The sequence below is a fragment of the Hemitrygon akajei genome, unplaced genomic scaffold (assembly GCF_048418815.1).
Source record: "Hemitrygon akajei unplaced genomic scaffold, sHemAka1.3 Scf000058, whole genome shotgun sequence".
Taxonomy (NCBI): Eukaryota; Metazoa; Chordata; class Chondrichthyes; order Myliobatiformes; family Dasyatidae; genus Hemitrygon; species Hemitrygon akajei.
The window spans coordinates 2,469,979-2,494,640 of NW_027331944.1; the positions used below are offsets into that span (position 1 = coordinate 2,469,979).

Below are 24,662 nucleotides of genomic sequence, written 5' to 3' on the forward strand. Positions count from 1 at the left end.
ACAATTGTCAGCTCATTGGTTATGGGACGAGCATGAAGAGAATATGTGCCGTTATTCCATTTTGTTCAAGCGTCCGATGGTTGAGGGTGAGTAACCATTCTTGACCCCGGCGCTCCGAGCCCTGAGACACTCGTGCCTTCTCCCTGATGGCAGCAGCGAGCAAAGAGCGTGTCCTGGCTGGTGAGCGCATTTGCTGATGGTTGCCACCTCTCCAGGGCAACGTTTCAAATAATGTTCTCAGTGGTTGGGGGGGGGGGGGGGGGTGGGCTTTCCCCGTGATTTACTGGGACAAATCCACTGTCTTTTGCAGGGGTTTCCGGTCAAAGGCATTGAGTTCCCCACACCAGGCCGGAATGCAGACAGTCAGCACCTTCCTGCCGCACCCCTGCGGATATTTGCCAAGGTTTTCGATGACATGCCGAATCTCCACAGACCCCTGAGGAAGAGGAGGCGCCGTTGTGCTCACCTTGTAATTATATTTATATATTTGGGCCAGGGCTGGGCCTCTGAGATGGTTACATCCGGGAACATAAAGTTACTGAACCTCTCCACCTCTCGCTCTCTCTCTCTCTCTCTCGCTCTCTACCTCTGTCTCTCTCTCCCTCTCTCTCTCTCTCCCTCTCTCTCTCTCTCCCTCTCTCTCTCCCTCCCTCTCTCCCCCTCTCTCTCTCCTCTCTCCCCTCTCCCTCTCTCTGTCTCCCCCTCTCTCTCCCTCTCTCTCTCCCCCTCTCCTTCTCTCTCTCCTTCTCTCCCTCTCCCCCTCCGTCTCTCTCTCCTTCCCCCTCTCTATCTTTCTCTCCCTCCCTCCCTCTCTCTCTCTTTCCGCCCCCTCTCTCTCCCTCTCTCCTTCTCTCTCCCCTCTCCCTCTCTCTGTCTCCCCCCTCTCTCTCTCCCTCTCTCCCTCTCTCTCTTTCTCCCTCTCCCTTTCTCTCTCTCCTTAATGCAAAGACGCGATAATGCAGAGGTGTCTCTCATTTATAGCCCAAATATAATTTCCTGCATATGAGAAGGGTATTTCTGTATCAGGCAGCTTCACTTCGAAGAATTTCAGCAGCTGGGCATGACAAAAGGAGAAACACAACTGCACCCGGCGATAAATGACACCGGCGGCAATACAGTGACGGCCAGACTTTCACTGGCAAGGTCCTAAGGGCATCAGTGCAGAAGTCAGACAGGACGCTGTCACCACCAGGGGGCAGTGTGGGAGATACAGACTCGAGGTGAGAATGGATGCATTGGTCATGCGCGTCCCTGAGCCGCTCCACCAAGCAGTCTCCTTCAATCTCGAGTGTCTTTTCTGTGTCCTTAACATCGCCCGTCCGATTTAAAAACATTGCACCACTGGCGATATAGGGCGACAATTTCCGTCAGCTCACTGATCTACAAGACGTACATTTTCTGCACTGTTATCGCCGCAGTCTTCTGCCAATTAAGTACAAAAACAGACACGCGAATTCTCTACATGCACCAGCGATCATACGAACTCCACGTGAACAGTAACGACTCGTCGAAGATAAACTCCCGGCAATGCAACCATTGCACCTGGAAGAGAGGGGAATTCCGCCAGAGAAGCGAGGTCGACCAGGGGAGGACGGAGTGCGGTGGGTATCAGTCCAGAGTGAAGCTACGGGAACACGACCACTGTTCCATCGCATCTTCCTGGCCAATGTACATTCACTAGAGAGCAGAGCACAGGGCGTAAGGACAAGATTGCTGTTTCGAAGGGGCACAAAGGATTTCTGAGTCCTCTCTTTCACCGAGACGGCTCGCTGCCACACTCTGAATGTCGCGCTCCAGCCCAAAGGGTTCTCAGCCCACCAGGCAGACCGATAGGCTGCATCAGATAAGAACAGAGCAGCGGCGACTTCTTCATGATAAACCATGGATTCGGAGCGCAACTGGGTGTCTCTTCCATGTCCACTGAATATGCGTTCCGATCCTCTAATTGAGGATCCCCAATCGCTATTGCACTCCCCTTTCACCATCCCCTTCTGGGCCACAGAGCCGGTCTCAGTACCTTCCTTCTCGTAATCTCCACAACCGGCAAACCCACCAAATGCATCTGAAGCGGTACACCTGTTATTGAGGGTATGGCCACAAGGGGACACTGTTCTGGCGGTCTATCTGCTTTGCCTCTCGTACAGGTCACTTGTGATACGGTCGCCTTCATCTCGGGTGGCTGCCTCCCTGTAGCTTCTACCTATCACCTCCTCATTGTCCCGTGTGAATCGAAGCTCATGGACCAGCAGCTCCCGTTCTTTAACATGCTCCCTCAGGAGCTGCACCGGATGGACATTGTGCGGATCTATTTATGCGGGACAGAGGCGGTGTCTCAGTTTCTCTAAATCTCACACATGACACTGACTCGGCAACTACTCTCAGAGTGGACTACTTGACAGATAGACCTCAGTATGTGCGGTTGGGAGACTGTAGATCTGACACGGTGGTCAGCAGCACAGGAGCGCCGCAGGGAACCGTACTCTCTCCGGTCCTGTTCACCCTGTACACATCAGACTTCCAATATAACTCGGAGTCCTGCCATGTGCAGAAGTTCGCTGATGACACGGCCATAGTGGGGTGTGTCAGGAATGGACAGGAGGAGGAGTATAGGAAACTGATACAGGACTTTGTGATATGGTGCAACTCAAACTACCTGCGTCTCAATATCACCAAGACCAAGGAGATGGTGGTGGACTTTAGGAGATCTAGGCCTCATATGGAGCCAGTGATCATTAATGGAGAATGTGTGGAGCAGGTTAAGACCTACAAGTATCTGGGAGTACAGTTAGACGAGAAGCTAGACTGGACTGCCAACACAGATGCCTTGTGCAGGAGGGCACAGAGTCGACTGTACTTCCTTAGAAGGTTGGCGTCATTCAATGTCTGTAGTGAGATGCTGAAGATGTTCTATAGGTCAGTTGTGGAGAGCGCCCTCTTCTTTGTGGTGGCGTGTTGGGGAGGAAGCATTAAGAAGAGGGACGCCTCACGTCTTAATAAGCTGGTAAGGAAGGCGGGCTCTGTCGTGGGCAAAGTACTGGAGAGTATAACATCGGTAGCTGAGCGACGGGCGCTGAGTAGGCTACGGTCAATTATGGATAACTCTGAACATCCTCTACATAGCACCATCCAGAGACAGAGAAGCAGTTTCAGCGACAGGTTACTATCGATGCAATGCTCCTCAGACAGGATGAAGAGGTCAATACTCCCCAATGCCATTAGGCTTTACAATTCTACCGCCAGGACTTAAGAACTTTTTAAAAGCTATTATTAATGCTTTTTGAGATAGTGATTTAGATGCATATCATATTTTTTACTGAGTTAAGTATTGTATGTAATTAGTTTTTGCTACAACAAGTGTATGGGACATTGGAAAAAAGTTGAATTTCCCCATGGGGATGAATAAAGTATCTATCTATCTATCTATCTATCTATCTATCTATCTATCTATCTATCTATCTATCTATCTATCTATCTATCTATCTATCTATCTATCTATCTATCTAATTACAAAAAAAATATCAACTTACTTGGAACTTCACTCCTTACTTCGAGCATGCGGCTGTGTTTGTCCAAGCGTGTTCTCGCCTAAGCCTGTTTCACAAAAGCCGGACCACTCTAACGATTCACCACTCCAGCAATGGCCGTTCCAACAATGGAGAATCCTTCTATATCTGGCTGGCCAATTCAGAGAAGTCCCGTCATTACTGTCATAACCGCCAGGTGGCGCATCGCGTACTCAGATCATTAATAAGTAATATATGCATAAAAGATGCAAAGTATTTAGGTAAATAAACAAACGAATGAACGAATAAATTAACTAATGAAAAAGTAAATGAATTTGCAAATAAAAAATAAATTATGAGGTCGCTTCCATGGGTCCATGGACCGTTCAGAAATCTGATTGCAAAAAAGTTAGGTAAATCTCTGAGCCTGGGTTTTCAGAGTCATGTACCTACTTCCGGATGGTGGTAAGGACACGAGAAAATATCCTGGATGGCAGTAATGAGACAATAGCATGTCTCGACTGGTAGTAATGAAACGAGAACATATCCCGGATGGTACTGTTGGGAAGAGAGCATATTCAGGATTATACTAATAGGAAGGGTGTATATCCCGAATGGTTGTAATGAGACAAGATCATATACCTGACGGTGATCGCCCTTAATTATTGACCTGGTATTCCTGAGGAACCACCTTTTGAAGATTTTCTCGATTATGAAGAGGCTTGCACTGTGACGAATGTGATTGTTGTACACAAGCCTCTGCAATCTGTGTCGATCCTGTGCATTGCAGCCTGCACACCAGACGGTGATGGAAACAGTCAGAATATTCTCCGCCTTGCATGTGCGAACATTTCCCGGTTTTTGGTGACATACCGATACCAAATCACTTCAAGCTTTGTGGGTCGAAGGGCCTTTATTGTGCTGTAGGCTTTCTCTGTTTCTATGTTTCTATCACCTAATGGAATACAGCCGCTGACGTGCCTTTCTTTGTGAATGTATAACTATGTGAGGCCAAGCAGAGATTCTCTCAGAAGGAGCTTAAACCTGCTCACCCTCACCACCGCCGACCCTTCAATGAGGACTGGTGTGTGATCTCCCGACTTCTCCTTCGCGGCGTTCACAGTCACATCCTTGGTCTTGCTGTCCTTGTGTGCAAGATTATTGCGGCGACAACACTCAGCCAGTCTACCTATCCCGGAGGGAAGTAGTTTCGAGGAAATTTCCACGTGATCTGGCGGAGGACGACGCCAGAGTATCGAGGGCCGAATAGCCTTCTGCTTCTCCAGCGTTTTAGGTTCGTTCATTCTCCGCCTTCTCGCTCTGCGCTCCAGTCAGCTCCGGCTTTTCAGATAACGGGCTCTCGGGATCTCTCATGGACACCAGGAAATGAGGCTCACTCTCCGAATGTAACAGAGACAGGCGCCGCTCTCTCGGGATGTCGGGACTGCCCTTCGCAGCTCTCGTTCTTTGTCTCCTCATAACGGCGGGTGAGTGTCACTCTCTCGAACCCTCAGAGGTCGGATAACCATCAGACTGGCGGGTGTAGGAGGCATGAAGATCAGGTTATAATGATCGATCTTACTGAGCTGAGAACAGATCCCGGGTATCTGTACAGATTGAGTTAAGTGCAGTTCCCAAGTCTATCCGCGTCTGTCGCTTTTCCCTCATATGATTTTTTTTCTTTCTCAGGTGAGTCCCAGCAGTTTACTATTATCGTTGAGCACAGCCAGATAAATGTCACCGCTGAGACTGAGGCGCTTTTTTCAGTCCGGCCGTCGTCGGATAATGTCAGCAGTGGAAGCTGGAGTTTTAATGGGAGAACAATCGCCCAGTGGATCGGTCAGACCGGGATTCTAGATGATGAGTACCGAGCACGGGCAGAGCTATTTCCACACAACGGGTCGTTTCTGCTGAAGTCGTTGAACGTGTTGGACAGCGGGGAATACCGTGTGAATATGGTTCCAATTAGTGGCTCCCAATCCTCAGCGACCGTCACTCTGCGTGTCACTGGTAAGTGAGATAGAGTCATGTGATGTCGGACTATACCTTTCATTTTATTACTATGGTGAAAGAATACAATACAACCTTTACGGTGGTCGCAGAACCTGGACTCCAGTGAACTCTGCCAGACCTGCTCTCGGACTGTTCAGTTCTCACTGTTGAGCGTGGCTGTGTATCGCCGATTCTGTTTGCGGGCTGCTCGCTCTTGTCTGTGCCGGATGTCAGTTCCGTCTTCAAGGCCATCAAGTAATCATTTGTGCTGTATTTTACTCTATTTTTGAAAACGACTGTTTCACAAGTCAGCTGGAAATGATTAATTCTAAATCATCTACTTGAATGTTTAACGATGTTCCCCTCCCCAGTGCCACCTACATGTCTATGACAGTATAGAAACATAGAAAAACTACGGCACAATACAGGCCCTTCGTTCCACAAGGTTCTGCCGAACATGACCCTACCTTAGAAATTACTAGGCTTACTTATTGCCCTCTATTTTTCTAAGCTCCATGTACCCATCCAAAAGCTTCTTAAAGGACCCTATCATATCCGACTTCACCAAAATTGTCAGCAGCCCATTACTCTCTGAGTAAAACACTGACCCCTGACATCTCCTCTGTACCTACTCCACTGCACCTTAAACCTTTGTCCTCTTGTGGCGACCATTTCAGCCCTGGGAAAAGCTTCTGACAATCCACATGATCAATGCCTCTCATCATCTTATACACCTCTATCAGGTCACCTCTCATCCTCCGTCGTTCCAAGACGAACAGCCGAGTTCACTCATCCTGTTTTCCCTCATCCAGGCAATATGCCTATGAATCCCCTCTGCAAACTTTCTATGGCTTCCACATCCTTGCTGTAGTGAGGCGACCGGAACTGAGCACAGTACTCCAAGTGGAGTCTGACCAGGGTCCTATATAGCTGCAACATTACCTCTCGGCTCTTCAACTCAGTCCCACTATTGATGAAGACAATACACTTTACGCTTTCTCAAACACAGAGTCAACCTGCACAGCTACTTTCAGCGTCTTATGGACTCGGAGATCCCTCTGATCCTCCACATTGCCAATAGTCTTACCATTAATACTATATTCTGACATCATATTTGACCTACCAATAAACCACTTCACACTTAACTGGGTTGTATTCCATCTGCCACCTCTCAGCTCAGTTTTGCATCCCATTATTGCTGACTGCTCTCTACACTATATTGACAGCATTCTGTAGTTTTATATCTGATCTGTGCATCTGTAGTAATTTGCTTTAAGCAGAATATATCTCCTTGGAGCCATCATTTCAGCAAGTACGTTACACGTGATACATGATCTGTGGTATTTTTACAGAAGCCGTATCCAGGCCCAACTCCACATCGAATGACGCTGACTCAGTAGAACGCAATGACACTGTTAGTTTGGAGTGCACGGTAAGAGGGGATTATGCTTCCTATTCGTGTTTAACGGAAAGCAGGACAGTTAGCTCTGACGTTAGGATTACCGTGAGCAGCACATTGACTGAAAGTTTACCGCCAGTATCACTGTATTAGCCCATGTCTCATTGACACTGATTATATTTTAAATGGAGAAAATACAGCAATAAGAAAATGATGTGCAAAGGAACTTGGCAGTCCTTTATCTACGATAGCCTAAAGGGTAATTTAGAGGTTGAGTCTGATGTGAGGAAGGGAAAAGCGATGTTAGCATTCATTTCAGGGGGACAGGAATATAAAGGTAAACATGTAATATTGGAAGTTTATGAAGCATTACTGAGGCCTCATTTAGAGTATTGTAAACAGATTTTGGCCCCTTACACAAGAATGGATGTATTGAATTTGGAGAGGGTTCAAAGTGCGTTCACGAAAATGATTCCGAGATTGAAAGACTTGACATATTAGGAGCCTTTGATGTCACTGAGCCTGTATTCACTAGAATCCAGAAGAGCTGAGAGGAAGGGTGACATCATTGAAACCAGTGGAGGCACAGATAGAGTGGATGTGGAGAGGATGTTTCCTATAGTGGGGGAGTCTAGGACCAGAGGACACAGATAGAGTGGATGTGGAGAGGATGTTTCCTATAGTGGGGGAGTCTAGGACCAGAGGACAGAGATAGAGTGGATGTGGAGAGAATATTTCCTCTAGTGGGGGAGTCTAGGACCAGAGGACACAGATAGAGTGGATGTGGAGAGGATGTTTCCTATAGTGGGGGAGTCTAGGACCAGAGGACACAGATAGAGTGGATGTGGAGAGGATGTTTCCTATAGTGGGGAAGTCTAGGACCAGAGGACACAGATAGAGTGGATGTGGAGAGGATGTTTCCTATAGTGGGGGAGTCTAGGACCAGAGGACACAGACAGAGTGGATGTGGAGAGGATGTTTCCTATAGTGCGGGAGTCAAGGACCAGAGGACACAGATAGAGTGGATGTGGAGAGGATGTTTTCTGTAGTGGGGGAGTCTAGGACCAGAAGACACAGATGGAGTGTATGTGGAGAGAATGATTACTGTGGTTGGAGAGTCAAAGACAAGATGACACAGCTAACTATAGGGAGACCTCCTTTTAGAACGGAGCTGAAGAGTTATTTCTTCAGAAGAGATGGTGAATCTTTGGAATTGTTTGCCGCAAGCATCGGTAGAGAACATGTCTTTATCTATATTTAACGCAGAATTTGACAGATTCTTGATTGGTCAGCGCATCAAGGGATAGGGGGAGAAGGGAGGATGTTGAACAAATTAGGATTTTATTCTTTGGATCGTAAAAGGGTGTGGGGTACTTGACAGAGGTTTTTTAAATAATGAGGGGATAGATCCAGTTGACGTGGATAGGCTTTTTCCATGGAGAGAAGGGGAGATTCAAACAAGAGGACATGATTTGAGAGTTAGGGGGCAAAATTCTAAGGGTAACACGAGGGGGAATTTCTTTACTCAGAGAGTGGTAGCTGTGTGGAACGAGCTTCCATTAGAAGTATTAGAGGCAGGTTCGGTATTGTCATTTAAAGTAAAATTGAACCGGTATATGGGCAGGAGAGGAATGGAGGGTTATGGGCTGAGTGCGGGCCAGTGGGACTAGGTGAATGTTATCGTCGACACGGCCTAGAAGGGCGGAGAAGGCCTGTTTCCGTGCTGTAATTGTTATGTGGTTATATGGTTATTCGGGCGCAGAGGAAAATGGGATCAGTGATGATGAAATGGCGGCGTAGGCGCCATAAACAAAGTAGCCGAAATCTGCCCCTATACTGTCTGATCCTATGGTCTTATAGAATCAAAATCCAGTTTAATATCACCTGCACAGTTCGTAAAATAAGGGTTTTTTTTAATGGCAGCTTGCAGTGCGTTACTCAACAGTAAAACTATAAATTACACATTTAAAACATTTTCCCATCTAACCTGTGGATAACAGCTGCCATTTCATTTTTCTGTTTGCGCCTTTGAAACTGGTTCCTGAATTCCAGTGGTATGTTAATGGCTCACATTTTATTAACAAAACGAACAACGCCTCACCCTTGTTGACGTGTCATCTACTGACACATGCAAATAAAGACATTTATCAGGATAACCAGAGGATCGAGTTCAGCAACACAAAACTCTCCCGTATTAGGTGTGCTTTGTATGCAAAGGCTGTGGAGGTGTCGGATTTTTCTACGTTTCAACAGCGAAGTTGTGTTTGTGTTTTCTTGATGAGCAGCTGGTGTGGTGCAGTCTCCTATCGAGTAAGGGATCCTCGTTGATTATTAAGCTCGGTTAGGCTTGCAATGCACGGTCACAGATATTGCCCGACAGGTCGTTACCTGCTGATGGGCGTGACGAGTGTAATTTTCTCCATAGTACCAATGACGACACTGAAGTTTGTTTCCTTGCTGGGAATGAAAGAATGTAGACAAGTTCAGACCATAGCGGGTGTGTCTGGAATTCCCCTCATGCTCCCCGTGTTTATGTAATTGACCCTTGGCTCAGTGGAACTGGTCAATATTTCCTCTTTCTCTACTCCACTTTTGTGACACTCTCTTCAGTTTGTTCATGAATTGTGGGCCTTGACTGAGTCAGGGATGTTGATCACGGAAACAGATTCTGCCGCCCACCTGCTCCCTGATAACGCCACAGCTTCTTTATTGCTTGTCCCAGTTTCGTCTATTTGGGCAATAACCCTACAAGCTCCTCCCACCCATGTCGCCTCCCAAATGCCTCTTAGCTATTGTAATTCTTCCACTTCTTTGGCAGTTCACCCCAGAGGCATACACCCATCGGTGCAAATAAATGGCCTCTTAGTTCTCCTTGGAATATCTTGCTTCTCTCTGGTCCCTGCAGGTTTAGACTCCGAATCCCGTCGGAAAGCACACAACTGTCTACGGTATCCCGAGATTTCATCTGTCACTCCGTATTAGCTTGCGTTCGAATGGAATATCCTCGAAAATCTCTTCTTCCCTGTCTCCAGGTTGACATGTGTCTACGCTGTTGTAACTGTATCACTTCTTCAGGCAGCTCATTCCAGAACCAGGTGTAAAGAAATCCTCCATTATTTCTCCTTGCAATATCTTCCCTCTTCGTTTGTATCTGTGCCCTCTCGATTTAGAATCCAAACCCGTCCCAGAGATTACAGCTGTCTGCCATATCCCGCGCATTCATGGTTCATTCCATATTCGCCTATATTCGAATATGATAAATACTTCGCTTGGCCAACCTTTCCCTGTAATTCATGCTTTTATTCTCGGCAATATCCTGGAAAATCTCTTCTTCTCTGTCTCCAGGTTGACAACGCCTTCTCAATAACATGGTAGCCACACCTGCTGACAATTCTCCAGTTGTGGTCTCACTGAGCCATAATGTCCCGCCTCCATGAAATCTAGCGTGCTAAACTTCCTCCTCACCACCCTGCCTGAATGTGCGCCAGCTTTCAGCGAGTTCTGCAAAGGATCTCCTATCCCTCCGTGCCGATGTCCAAAATACATCTCCTCATGTTAGTATATTTTGATACCAATTTGTAATTCCTCGGATCGCCTCCCAGTCAGATTAAATCTCTCTGTCAATCAATCAATCAATCAAACCCGATGCACTCTAAACAAGACCACCTTAATTTCGTGTCGTCACTAAACTTACTAATTGAGCCATTTGCATTCACATCCGTGTGATTCAGATAAAGAAGGAATGACAGAGATCCGAACTGATCCTGTGGCATCCCGCTGGTCAGAGGCTTCCTGTCGGAGAATACACCTCAGTCATCGCCCCCTATCACTGAGCCAATTCTGAGTCAAACTCTCTCCTTGCCATGAATCTCAGAATGACTAAACTTTCGGAACAGTCTGCCGTGCGGGAGTTTGTCAATGGCCTTATTCAACTTCACTGAGTTAACTTCATACCTCCCCATCGTTACCAATACAAAAATAAAAATAAACTACAAAAGTTTCGAATCAGATTCACACACAAAAAAAAACAATCATGATAATTATTATAAATGATTATGACCTCATCCAGGTCATTAACAAAAATCAAAAAGAGCAGGATTCTCTGCTCCGTTTCTTGAACAAGGGAGCAACACCCTCAACCGGTCAATCCTTCCGGAACCTCTCCTCATTGATAATGCAAAGATCGTCGCCAGAGGCTCAGCAATCTCCTCCCCGTCGCCGCCCGGAGCAGACGAGGGTGCATCCCGTCTGGTCCCGGTGACTTATCCAGCTTGATGCTTTCCAAAAGCTCCAGCACATCCTCTTCCTGAATATCTACACGCTCCATGTGTTGTGGAGTAAACGTTGCAAGTGGATAATGCTGGCGGTGCATTGCCCAGCCTTATGAGAATCTGCTTTAATATCCTCACTTAAATTGTGCAAATGAGTTGGGCATTTGTTTTAGATGTTCCGGGATATCTACATCTCTCAGCCCAGATCTTGCCGCGTCTAGATCAGTGTCAAATGAGATTTCATTTTTCTGTTTGCGCCTTGGAATCCGGTTCCTGAATTTCAGTGGTATGTTAATGGCTCACAGTTTTTAACAAAACGAACAACGCCTCACCCTTGTCGACGTGTCATCTACTGACACATGCAAATAAAGACATTTATCAGTATAACCAGAGGATCGAGTTCAGCCACACAAAACTCTCTCGTATTAGGTGTGCTTTGCATAAAAAGGCTGTGGAGGTGTCGGATTTCTCTACGTTTCAACAGCGAAGTTGTGTTTGTGTATTCTTTATGAGCAGCTGGTGTGGTCCAGTCTCCCATCGAGTAAGGGATCCTCGTTGATTATTAAACTCTGTTAGTTAGGCTTGCAATGCACGATCACAGATATTGCCCGACAGGTCGTTACCTGCCGATGCGCGTGAGAATTTAATTGGCTCAGTGATAACACTGCGAACGCTGAACTTTGTTTCGTTGCTGGGAATGAAAGAATGTAACCGAGTTCAGACCATAGCGGGTGTGTCTGGAATTCCCCTCATGCTCCCCGTGTTTATGTAATTGACCCTTGGCTCAGTGGAACTGGTCAATACTTCCTCCTTCTGTACTCCACTTTTGTGACACTTTCTTCAGGTTGTTCATGAATTGTGGGCCTTGACTGAGTCAGGGATGTTGATCACGGAAACAGACTCTGCCGCCCACCCGCTCCGTGATAACCGCACAGTTTCTTTATTGCTTGTCCCAGTTTCGTCTATTTGGGCAATAACCCTACAAGCCCCTCCCACCCGTGACGCCTCCCAAATGCCTCTTAGCTATTGTAATTCTCCCACTTCTTCGGCAGTTCATCCCAGAGCCATCGGTGCAAATAAATTGCCTCTTAGTTCTCCTTGGAATATCTTCCATCCTTCCTTGTATCTGTTTCCTGTAGGATTAGACTCCCAATGCCGTCGGAAACTTTACAACTGTCCACTGTACCCCAAGCATTCATCTGTCACCCCGTATCAGCTTACGTTCGAATGGAATATCCTAGAGAATCTGCTCTGCTCTGTCTCCATGTTGACAATGCCCTCACTATAACCCGGTAGCCAAACGTGCAGACGATTCTCCAGTTGTGGTCTCACCATTGGCTTATATAACGGAACAGTCATGTCCCGCCTCCTGAACACCGATCCCTGACTGATGAAATCCAGCGTGCTGAACGCCTTTTTCACCACTCTGTCTGAGTGCTTTCGACAAACTCCGTAACGAATCGCTCATCCCTCCGTTCCACAGCGCTGATCGGTAGCCTGTCATTCACTGTATTGATTAAACCATGGCGTGAATGTCCAAAATACATCAACTCACTTTAAAATAATTTGATATCAATTTGTAATTTCACGGAACGTCTCCCTGTCAGATCAACTCTCTCTGTCATTCAATGTAACCTGATTCGCCCGAAACAAGACCCCCTAAATTCGTGTCGTCATCCAGTTTACTGACTGGGTGATTTACATTGACATCCATGTGATCTAGATAAAGAAGGTATTACAGAGATTCCAATGGATCCCGGGGTATCCCTCTCAACACCGGCTTCCTGTCGGAGTATCCACCTCAGTCATCACTCCCTATCACTGAGCCAATTCTGAGTCCAGCCCTCTCCAAGCCATGGATCTCAGAACAGCTAAACTTTCGGAATTGTCTGCCGTGCGGGACGCTGTTAATGGCCTTATTGAAATCCACTGATCAAACATCGTAAATCTCCTTCGTTACCGATGTCAATAATAAACAGAAAACAACTCCAAATGATTTAAATTAAATTACCACCCACCCACGCAATCCTGGTAATTACTGCTGAACAGGCCTCCACTATCCGAGCGATGGTAGCTCCAGCCCCTCGGGATTCTCAATAGCAATATCGCTACAACTGAAATCATACACACGGTCCTGTCCTTCCCGTGTGACCTGTGGAAGAATTTATGCTTCCTCCTGTCTCATAGAACTTCACAATAGGTGACGGTGAATCAAAATCTTCTCTGTACTCTCTCTCTATTTTGTTGATATCTTTCCTATAATTCGGTGAACAGAACTGCACGCAATAATTCGGCCTCACCAATGCCTAGTACAATTTTAACATTACATCCCAACTCCTGTACTCAATACTTTGATTTATAAAGCCCAGCATACCAAAAGCTTTCTTCACCACCCTGCCCACATGAGATTCCATCTTCAGGGAACTGTACACCATTAATCCTAGATCACTCTGTTCTACTGCATTCTTCAATGCCCTACCATTTATCATGTATATCCTATTTGGATTATTCCTACCAAAATGTCGCACCTCACAAATATTAGCATTAAACTCCATCTGCCATCGTTCCGCCCACTCTTCTAACTGGCCTAAATCTCACTGCAAGCTTTGAAAACCTACTTTAGTATACACAACACCACCTGCCTTAATAGCATCAAGTACATAGGATAGGACTGGACCAAGGGTTGAGATTTTTGATTGGAGAAAGGCTAACTTTGAGGAGGTGCGAAAGGATTTAGAATGAGTGGATTGGGACAATTTGTTTTATGAGAAGGATGTAATAGAGAAAGGTGAAATTTTGAGGGTACATAATCTTTATGTTCCTGTTAGGTTGAAAGGAAAGGTTAAAAGTTTGGGAGAGCCATGGTTTTCAAGGGATATTGGAAACTTGGTTCGGACAAAGAGAGAGGGATCTACAATAAATATAGGCAGCATGGAGTAAATGAGGTGCTTGAGGAATATAAAGAATGTAAGAAGAATGTTAAAAAGGAAATCAGAAAAGCTAATAGAAGATACGAGGTTCCTTTGGCAAGTAAGGCGAAAATAAATCCAAAGGGTTTCTACAGTTATATTAATAGCAAAAGGCGAGTGAGGGATAAAATTGGTCCCTTAGAGAATCAGAGTGGACAGCTATGTGTGGAGCCGAAAGTGTTGGGGGAGATTTAGAACAATTTCTTTCCTTCGGTATTCACCAAGGAGAAGGATATTGAATTATGTAAGGTAAGGGAAACAAGTAGGGAAGTTATGGAAACTATGACGATTAAAGAGGAGGAAGTACTGGCAATTTTAAGGAATATAAAAGTGGATAAATCTCCGGATCCTGACAGGATGCTCCCTAGGACCGTGAGGGACGTTAGTGTAGAAATAGCAGGGGCTCTGACAGAAATATTTCAAATGTCATTAGAAACGGGGATGGTGCTGGAAAATTGGCCTATTGCTTGTGTAGTTCCATTGTTTAAAAAGATTTCTAAGAGTAAACCTAGCAATTATAGGCCTGTCAATTTGGGTAAATTAATGGAAAGTATTCTTAGAGATGGTATATATAATTATCTGGATAGACAGGGTCAGATTAGGAATAGTCAACATGGATGTGTGCGTGGAAGGTCATGTTTGACAAATATTAATTTTTTTGAAGAAGTTACTAGGCATGTTGACGCGGGTAAAGCAGTGGATATTGTCTATTTGGGCATCACTAAGGCCTTTGACAAGGTTCCGCACGGAAGGTTAGTTGGTAAGGTTCAATCGTTAGGTATTAATATAGAAGTAGTAGAATGGATGCAACAGTGGCTGGATGGGAGATGCCAGAGAGTAGTGGTGGATAACTCTTTGTCAGGTTGGAGTCCGGTGACTAGTGGTCTGCCTCAGGGATCTTCACTGGGTCCAATGTTGTTTGTCATATACATTAATGATCTGGATGATGGGGTGGTAAATTGGATTAGTAAGTATGCAGGTGATACTAAGATAGGTGGAATTGTGGATAATGAAGTAGGTTGCAGATTGCAGATGTTGTTCCCTTATTCAAGAAAGAGAGTAGAAATAGACCCCGAGATTATCGACCAGTGAGTCACCTACACCTACAATGTTTGGAGGAGATGCTGAGAGGCTGGATTTATGAACATTTGGACAGACATATTCAGGATGACTTTGTCAAAAGCTGATCCTGCTTGATTGAGTTCCTTTGAGGATATGACCAAACACATTGATGAATAGATAGATAGATAGATAGATAGATAGATAGATAGATAGATAGATAGATAGATAGATAGATAGATAGATAGATAGATAGATAGATAGATAGATAGATAGATACTTTATTCATCCCCATGGGGAAATTCAACTTTTTTTCCAATGTCCCATACACTTGTTGTAGCAAAACTAATTACATACAATACTTAACTCAGTAAAAATATGATATGCATCTAAATCACTATCTCAAAAAGCATTAATAATAGCTTTTAAAAAGTTCTTAAGTCCTGGCGGTTGCATTGTAAAGCCTAATGGCATTGGGGAGTATTGATCTCTTGATCCTGTCTGAGGAGCATTGCATCGATAGTAACCTGTCGCTGAAACTGCGTCTCTGTCTCTGGATGGTGTTATGTAGAGGATGTTCAGAGTTTTCCATAATTGATCGTAGCCTACTCAGCGCCCTTCGCTCAGCTACCGATGTTAAACTCTCCAGTACTTTGCCCACGACAGAGCCCGCCTTCCTTACCAGCTTATTAAGACGTGAGGCGTCCCTCTTCTTAATGCTGCCTCCCCAACACGCCACCACAAAGAAGAGGGCGCTCTCCACAACTGACCTATAGAACATCTTCAGCATCTCACTACAGACATTGAATGACGCCAACCTTCTAAGGAAGTACAGTCGACTCTGTGCCTTCCTGCACAAGGCATCTGTGTTGGCAGTCCAGTCTAGCTTCTCGTCTAACTGTACTCCCAGATACTTGTAGGTCTTAACCTGCTCCACACATTCTCCATTAATGATCACTGGCTCCATATGAGGCCTAGATCTCCTAAAGTCCACCACCATCTCCTTGGTCTTGGTGATATTGAGACGCAGGTAGTTTGAGTTACACCATATCACAAAGTCCTGTATCAGTTTCCTATACACCTCCTCCTGTCCATTCCTGACACACCCCACTATGGCCGTGTCATCAGCGAACTTCTGCACATGGCAGGAAGAGTAGTAGATGTAGTGTATATGGATTTAATCAAGGCAATTGATAAGGTACCTCATGCAAGACTTATTGTGAAAGTAAGGAGGCATGGGAACCAAAGGGACATTGCTTTATGGATCCAGAATTGGTTTGCCCACAGAAGGCAACGAATGGTCATATACGGGTCATATTCTGCATGGAAGTCGGTCCCGAGTGGTGTGCCTCGGGGATCATTCTGGGACACCTTTTCTACGTGATTTTTTTTTTAAATGGCCTGGATGAGGAATGGCTAGTAAATTTACTGATGACAGAACTGTTGGGTGTGTTGTGAATAGTGTGGAGTGCTGTCAGAGGTTACAGCGGGACATCGATAGGATGCAAAACTGGGCTGAGAAGTGACAGTTGGTTCAACCTAGATATGTGTATGGTGGTTCATTTTGGTAGGTCAAATAAGATGACAGAATATAGTATTCATGGTAAGTCTTGGCGGTGTGGAGGATCAGAGCGATCTTAGGTTCCGGGTCCTTAAGACACTTAAATCTGCTACCGTTAGTGGCCGGATAATGAACAGAATGACGGGTGCTTGTAGGAAGGAAGATTAGAGCCAATCAGTGCTGCCGTTGAATACGACGGCATCCAGTTATCTGATCCGCAGACCCGGAAGTGCGGCTCAGTCTTGAGTGTAAGGGAGATCGGCGCTGCTCTCTCGGGGTGTCGGGGCTGCCCTTCGCTGCTCTGGTTCTTTGTCTCCACATAACGGCGGGTGAGGATCCCTCTATTGGACCGTTAATGGTCAGTTAATCAACAGAGTGGTGGGTCGTTAAAGGCATGAAGATAAATTTATAAGGGACGACCTTACAGAGCAATGTAGAAACCCCTAGTATCTGTAGCGATTGAGTGAAGTGCCGTTTTCGATTCTATCCGCACCTGTCGCTTGTCTCTCATACGGTTTTCCCTTCCTCAGGTGAGTCTCAGCATTTTACCATTTTCGTTGAGCACAGCGAGATAAATGTCGCCATCGGGGGAGATGCGCTCTTTTCCGTGCGGCCGTCAGCCGTGGTCAGCAGTGGAAGCTGGAGTTTTAATGGGAAAACAGTCGCCCAGTGGATCGGTCAGACCGTGGCTGTACAGAATGAGTACACATCGCGGGCTGAGTTATTCACCTCCAACGGGTCGCTTCTGCTGAAGTCGGTGAACATGTCGGACAGTGGGGAATACCGTGTGAACATGGTTCCAAACACCGGCTCCATGACCTCAGCGGTCGTCACTCTGCAAGTCCTTGGTAAGTGAGATTTTACCGGATTTATTAATGGATTCCCAGTAGATTGCTTCCACTTGTGGGAAGCCTCTGGCCCCATACTGTATTTTCCCGGATTCTTTCTGCAAATCCTGAGCTTGTTGTCTCGTTCCCGATCACCAGCCCTGAATACTACAGCTCTAGTCTTCAGCTCTAGTTCCTGAGCCGCTCAAATCTTGCAGTCTGATCTCGCAACTCGTCTCCTTCTGGTTCCAAGATATTATCTGCCTCCTTAACTTCGCCCTGTCCGATTTGAAAACATTGCACATAGCGTGTATAATAATTATATAACCATTTTACCATATAACAATTACAGCACGGAAACAGGCCATCTCGGCCCTTCTAGTCCGTGTCGGACGCCTACACTCACCTAGTTCCACTGGCCCGTACTCAGCCCATAACCCTCCATTCCTTTCCTGTCCATATACCTATCCAATTTTACTTTAAATGGCAGTAGCGAACCTGCCTCTACCTTTCTACTGGAAGCTCGTTCCACACAGCTACCACTCTCTGAATAAAATGAATTTCCCCCTCGTGTTACCCCCTAAACTTTCGCCCCCTTACTCTCAATTCATGTCCTCTTGTTTTTGAATCTCCCTTACTCTCAAAGGAAAAAGCCTGCTCACGTCAACTCTATCCATTCCCCTCATAACTTTAAATACCTCTATCAAGTCACCCCTCAACATTCTGCGCTGCAAAGAATAAAGACCTAACCTGTTCAGCCTTTCCCTGTAACTTAGCTGCTGAAACCCAGGTAATATACTAGTAAATCTTCTCTGTACTCACTTTATTTTGTTGACATATTTCCTATAATTCAGTGAGCAGAACTCTACACAATACTCCAAATTTGGCCTCACCAATGCCTTGTACAATTTGAAAATTACATCCCACCTCCTATACGCAATGCTCTGATTTATAAAGGCCAGCATACCAAAAGTTTTCTTCACCACCCTACCCACATGAGATTCCACATTCAGGGAACTACGCCCCATTATTCGTAGATCACTCTGTTCTACCGTATTCTCAACGCCCTACCATTTACCATGTATGTCCTATTTGGATTATTCCTACCAAAATGTTGCACCTCACACTTATCAGCATTAAACTCCATCTGCCATCGTTCAGCCTACTCCTCTAACTGTCCTAAATCTCTCTGCAAGGATGCAGTTGGAGAGGTTTTTAACATAGTGAGGCAATTAAGGGTTATGGGTAAAAAAACACGCATGTAGAGCTGAGTTTACGGACATACCAGCCGTGATCTTATTGAATGGTAGGGCAGGCTCGATGGGCCAGAAGGCCTACTCCTGCTCCTATTTCTTGTGTTCACAACGCTGATCAGTTCCCAGTCATTCACTGTATTGGTTAAACCCTGTTGCGAATGTCCAAACTATATCACCTCTCATTAATATAGATTGGTATCAATTTGTAATTCCTCGGAAAATCTCCCTATCACATCAAATCTCTTTGTCATTCAATGTCACTTGCATCGGCCGAAAACAGAATTACAGAGATCCCAACTTTTCCTAAAAAAAGACACTCCCATGTAATGTCGCCACTCAACTTACTAACTGAGCTATCTACATTAACATCCATGTGATCCAGATAAACTAGGAATTACAGAGATCCCAACATTTCCTGGGGCATCGTACTAGTCACAGGCTTCCACACACATGTTTCCACTGTCACACCTGATTTGTCCAATTCTCACACGGCTCCTCCTCCTGCTCTTCACATACTTGTAGAATGCCTTCTCATGGCTCCTTTTGGCTCTCCTCATTTCAGTCTTAGGCTCCTCCCTAGCAACCTTGTAATTTTCTGGAGCTTTAACAGTACCTGGTTTCTTGAACCTATCGTAAGATTTCTTTTCTTCCTAACTAAGTTTTTTACATACTTTGTACACCATGGTTCTTTAACTTTACGATCCTTTCCCTGCTTCAAATCAACATACCTGTGCTGAACTCCATAGAAATGTTCCCTGAACATTTGCCACTTTTTTTGCCGTGCATTTACCCGAGAACATCTGCTGCCAATTTATGCTCTCAAGTTCCTCCCTAACAGCATCATATTTCCCCCGAACCCAATTAAATGTTTTCCCAAATTGTCTGTTGCTATCCCTCTCCAGCGCTATGGTGAAGGACATGGAGTTGTGGTTCGGATTCAGGGAAATATATCTACTTCTCTAAACACCTGAAGCTTCACTCCACAAAACGAATGGGACTGCCACAGTGAAGAACGGATGTGAGCGATCCTGTTCACAAGCGTCGGCACAGAATGTCCCTCGGGTACTGAGGCTGCTGAGCCGACGTGGTTCTCCATAATTTTAACTGAAAAGTTCTACCTGTTGTTTCGTTCTGGGAATCAGGGAATATTATTCGAAATAGACTTGAATGAGCATTTTAAATTTTCGGCAGATTGAATTACAAATAAATCCCTTCAGACCCTCCATTATATCTGTTACTCTGCTTCATATTCACTCTCCCTGAGAACACTACCTATTTTTCCCCTCTGTTGACCGAAGTGGACAGAAGAGCACGGCGTGAAAATTGCAAAATAATTTAAGCGGTCGACTGAAGTGGAATGCAGACAGAACTTTTTTTATTTACACGGGAAGACGATCTTTAGAGACAGGCTGCTGTGTTTCACCGTTACTTTGCTGTCGATCTGACAAGTATAATTGTCAACGTTGATGACTAACTGGATGACGTAGTCCTGTCCTGAATGCATATTATTTGCCCCATGTCGCCATCTATAGTCAGCATTCGGAACTGCATGGGCAAAATTAATTTTTAAACATAGACACTTTGAAACATGGAAAACCTACAACACAATACAGGCCCTTCGGCCCACAAAGCTGTGTCGAAACTGTCCTTACCTTAGAACTACCTAGGCTTACCCATAGCCATTTATTTTACTGAGCTCCATGTATCCATCCAGGAGTCTCTTAAAAGACCATTTCGTTTCGTTTCTGCCTTCACCACACCGCTGGTAGCCCGTTCCACGCACGCACCATTCTCTAGGTAAAAAACAAAATCTTACCTCTGACATCTCCTGTGTACCTACTTCCAAGCACCTTAAATCTCTGCCCTCTCAAGCTAGACCTTTCAGACCTGGGAAAAAGCCTCTGACTATCCACACGATCAATGTTTCTCAGCACCTTATACACCTCTAGCAGGTCACCTGTCATCCTCCGTCGCTCTGAGGAGAAAAGGCCGAGTTCACTCAACCTACTGTCAGAAGGCATGCTCCCCAATCCAGGGAACAACCTTGTATATCTCCTCTGCACCTGTCCTAAGGTTTCCTCGTCCTTTCTGTAGTGAGGAGACCAGATATGAGCACAGGACTCCAAATGGGGTCTGACCAAGGTCTTATATAGCTGGAGGAGTTTCACAATTAAGAAGGTTAACAGCTTCCGATCATAAATGTTTTGGGACTTTCCATCCATAGTGAGTTGTGGAGATCTAGTTCCAGTCTGTTCAAGATCGATGGGCGAACGGGGAAGCGAGGGTTCTGAGAACATGGAGGAGTGATCGCGTCATTCACTGACAGAACAGGCCTGAAGGGATGAACGGCCGCAACTGAGGAATGGTAAAATTTATGATCAAGAAAGCCGTCAGTGTATTGGTGAATTTTCAAATCATACAACAGGGAGATGGATCGATCATTTGTCAGAGTAGGAGAGATCGATCGGGGCATCAGCTATGAAAGAAAGTTTTCTGGTCATAACCAGTCGTGGGATCATGGGTGCTTGATTTTTTCTCCATAAACACTTTTATCCCCAATAGACATCAAAACCAAGCACACGGCTTAAATTCCTTTGTGACAACAAACTCACAGCCGAATCAGATCGGCAACAGAGCTGCAGGGCCACACAACACGGAGAGGGGAAATTCGGCTCGTATTGTCTCTAAGATGCTCATTGAATATTTGCTCTGTGGCGGAAAATACTGCAGTCCATTGTATTTCCCTCCTCATCCTCAATCAGTATCTCTGGCTGAAAAAGAAATCTCTCCTTTTCATTCCACATGTTCTTCTAACCCGTCCCTGAATGATATGGTGTCTGGTTATAGATTAACCCGTCTGTTTACTTCTGAGACGATAAAATAAAATAAATCAGCTTAAGAAACTTTGCTAATGTCGCCCCGATCAGAAATTCGCCTTCTGGATATTCTTTAATAGGAAAAGCGTTCACAAATTGAGATCTATGCTTCCTTAGAAATAGCTCTATCGTTGTCTAGTGGATAAATGTATTGTCCGATAGATATATAAAAGTCACTCAGTTCATTCAGGCTGCAGCCTTTGGTTGGAGTCAAGAGAGAGATTTTTAGAAACTTGCCGGCTTTCCTTTTTATGATTTCGATCCTTCGGGAGTCCCGTTGGGGTGGCCGTTCACTTGCGGCCTCTCCTTTAGCTAAAGCCGTTCTTCCGTGGCGAGCCCGCCAATTCCCAGGCAAGGGAAAAGGACGCACGAGAGCCCCCCATCGGCTGTCGCTATTAAACGCTGTCACGGGATTTCTAGCGTTTCTCCTGGTGCGTCTAAAGGGGTTGTTCCCCAGACCCTCTTTTATCCTTACTCACGGGGTCTCAGATGTCAATCAGGTTGGGATGATGCAATCCCTCAACCAGCCCACTCTGGTCATCCCCTGAGGGGCTTCAATGAATAGTACAGTACTCAATACACAATTCCGTCTCCAAGAGACAATGGCCGTTATCCGTGGCTTTGGCTCGCTGAGGCCAGGACACATTCCAAAACCTTGAGAATTCTCTCTCATTTCCTGGGTCCCAGACCCGAAATAATAGCGATCTTGCGATTCTCAAAAAGGAAGGGGCCACTTTGTACCTTCGGCCCCTCAGAGTTGTGGCACATTCGTAGCACTCCCTGTAGACCTGCACTGCCTTGTGAGGCAGGGCATTCCATAATCCACATCCCTCTGGGTGAAAACCCTGTTATTGTTCCACCTTTCAAGAATCTGTCTCCCTCTCTGCTCCTCTATGACCCCGTTAGTATCAGTATTAGTATTAACCCCAACCCTAAAAAAACGCCCAGTAGATTTATTAACCCCTTTGTTTCTCTAACCTCTACCCACAGGGACTCAGTAGACAATTCCTCCATGACTTATTCCTGACGAAGAGTCTCGGCCTGAAACGTCGACCGTGCTTCTCCTATAGATTCTGCCTGTGTGTGTTGTTTGAATTTCCAGCATCTGCAGATTTCCTTGTGTTTCCTCCATGACTTCCTCCTTTCCTGCAGCCGTGACACGATTTCTGATCAGCAGTCCCTCGCCCCCACCTCTGTGGCCTCCCCCCCTGTCTGAAACATCTGAAGCCTGTACAGCAAGTAACCATTCCTGCCCCTGAGCCGTCCAAGTCTCTATAACGGCCAAGACATCATAGCTTGAAGTGCTGATCCACGCTCTAAGCTCATCCGATTTGTTCATGATGCCTCTTGCATCATCTCAAGCAGACACATCTCAAACCATCGGTCTGATCGTATCGCTTTTCTATCACCTGCCCATCTTCCCCTTCGCACTCTCTCCAAGCTTCCTCCGTCTCTTCAATCTGGATCATACCCCAGCGATTCCAGTTTAATCTCTCCCCAATAGCCTTTGCAAACGCTTTGATTGGAGGAGTATCTATCCGACAATGGATTCAAACCTCTATTCACTGTCAACTCCAACGCCAGTTTTAGATCACAGATGTGTGTGTGAGGGGCCCTTACTGATCCAATGTATCTCCCTGTTTCCCTCTTGGAGACTCTGCAAGCATAAACACCAGTGTGATTCAAGGTCTGGGCAGCGATGGAGAGTGCTGCGCAGTTTTCTGAATTGTTGAATTAACTGAAAAGGGGGAAGATATGAAATTGAGCCGCAGGATTTCCTCTTGCGACAGAAACGGTGACGGTTGACAACACATGAATATGAATCAAACTTTGGGATGCAGGACCCTCTGATGCATTAGCCCCCCTTCGGAAAAGGGCTGCCAAAGTTATGCCAACATGTCTCATGCTCCACCAGAGGCCCGAATATACTCGAACACTGCTACACAGCAGTCAAGGATGCCTACCGTTACGCCTAACGACCTCACTTCGGAAAATCGGACCATCAGGCCGTACTCCTCCTCCCGGCTTACTAACAGAAACTGAAGCGGGAGGACACGGTGTCAAAAGTAGTGTCGCGTTGGACAGAGGAAACGGATGAGATCCCCCGTGACTGCTTCGAATCGGTGGACTGGTTAGTATTCAAGGACTCGGCAGCTAACCTCGATGAGTGTGCCTCAGCTGTCATGGACTTTATCTGGAAATGCACAGAGGACTGTGCGTCTCGCAAGAAGATCCGGGTATTCCCTAACCGGAAACCTTGGATGGATTATGAGGTCCAGTCCCTTTTGAAGGCTAGAGCTGCGGCTTTTAGGTCCGGGGATACCAGTCGCTACACGGAATCCAGGCGTGAACTCCGGAAAGCCATTAAGTGCGCCAAGAGGCAATATCGTGCCAAGTTGGAAGCCTAGGCTAACCAGAGGGATGTCAGTACGCTATGGCAGGGTCTAAATCAGATTACTGGGCGCAAAGAAAAGGCTGGGAATATCAATAACTGTAGCGCTCTCTTCCTGATTAACTTAACGTATTCTACGCAGGATTCGAACAGAAGAGGAGCGTCCCGCCTCCTCCGGATGAACCGGACCTGGTGGCATTGAGATTCATCGTCACCGAGGAAGACATTAAAAGAGCCTTCCTGAAGATAAATCCCAGGAAGGCGACGGGCCCAGATGGCGTCCCGGGACGGGTTCTCCGGGCCTGTGCAAGCGAGCTAGCTGGAGTGTTTGCTGACATCTTCAACTGCTCCCTGTTTCAGTCTAAGATACCCTCATGTTTTAAGAAGGCAACGATAATGCCGGAGCCGAACAAAAGCAAGGTGGTGTGCCTGAATGACTACCGACCTGTGGCTCTGACATCAATTGTTATGAAGTGCTTCGAGCGATTGGTTATGGCACACATCAACCATAACCTACCGGTCAACCTCGACGCTTTGCAATTCGCCTACCGGAGCAA

General features: G+C 45.9%; 1 protein-coding gene across 1 annotated transcript in view; it reads left to right on the plus strand.

The window, feature by feature from the left end:
• Positions 1-4,938: 4,938 nt before the first annotated feature.
• Positions 4,939-24,662, plus strand: part of LOC140721617 (cell adhesion molecule CEACAM3-like) — a 31,947-nt gene continuing 12,223 nt past the window's right edge. The window contains exons 1-3 of the mRNA XM_073036429.1: positions 4,939-4,990; positions 5,193-5,513; positions 17,285-17,602. Coding sequence (XP_072892530.1) covers positions 4,939-4,990; positions 5,193-5,513; positions 17,285-17,602 — 691 coding nt within the window. The remainder of the gene's footprint in view (positions 4,991-5,192; positions 5,514-17,284; positions 17,603-24,662) is intronic.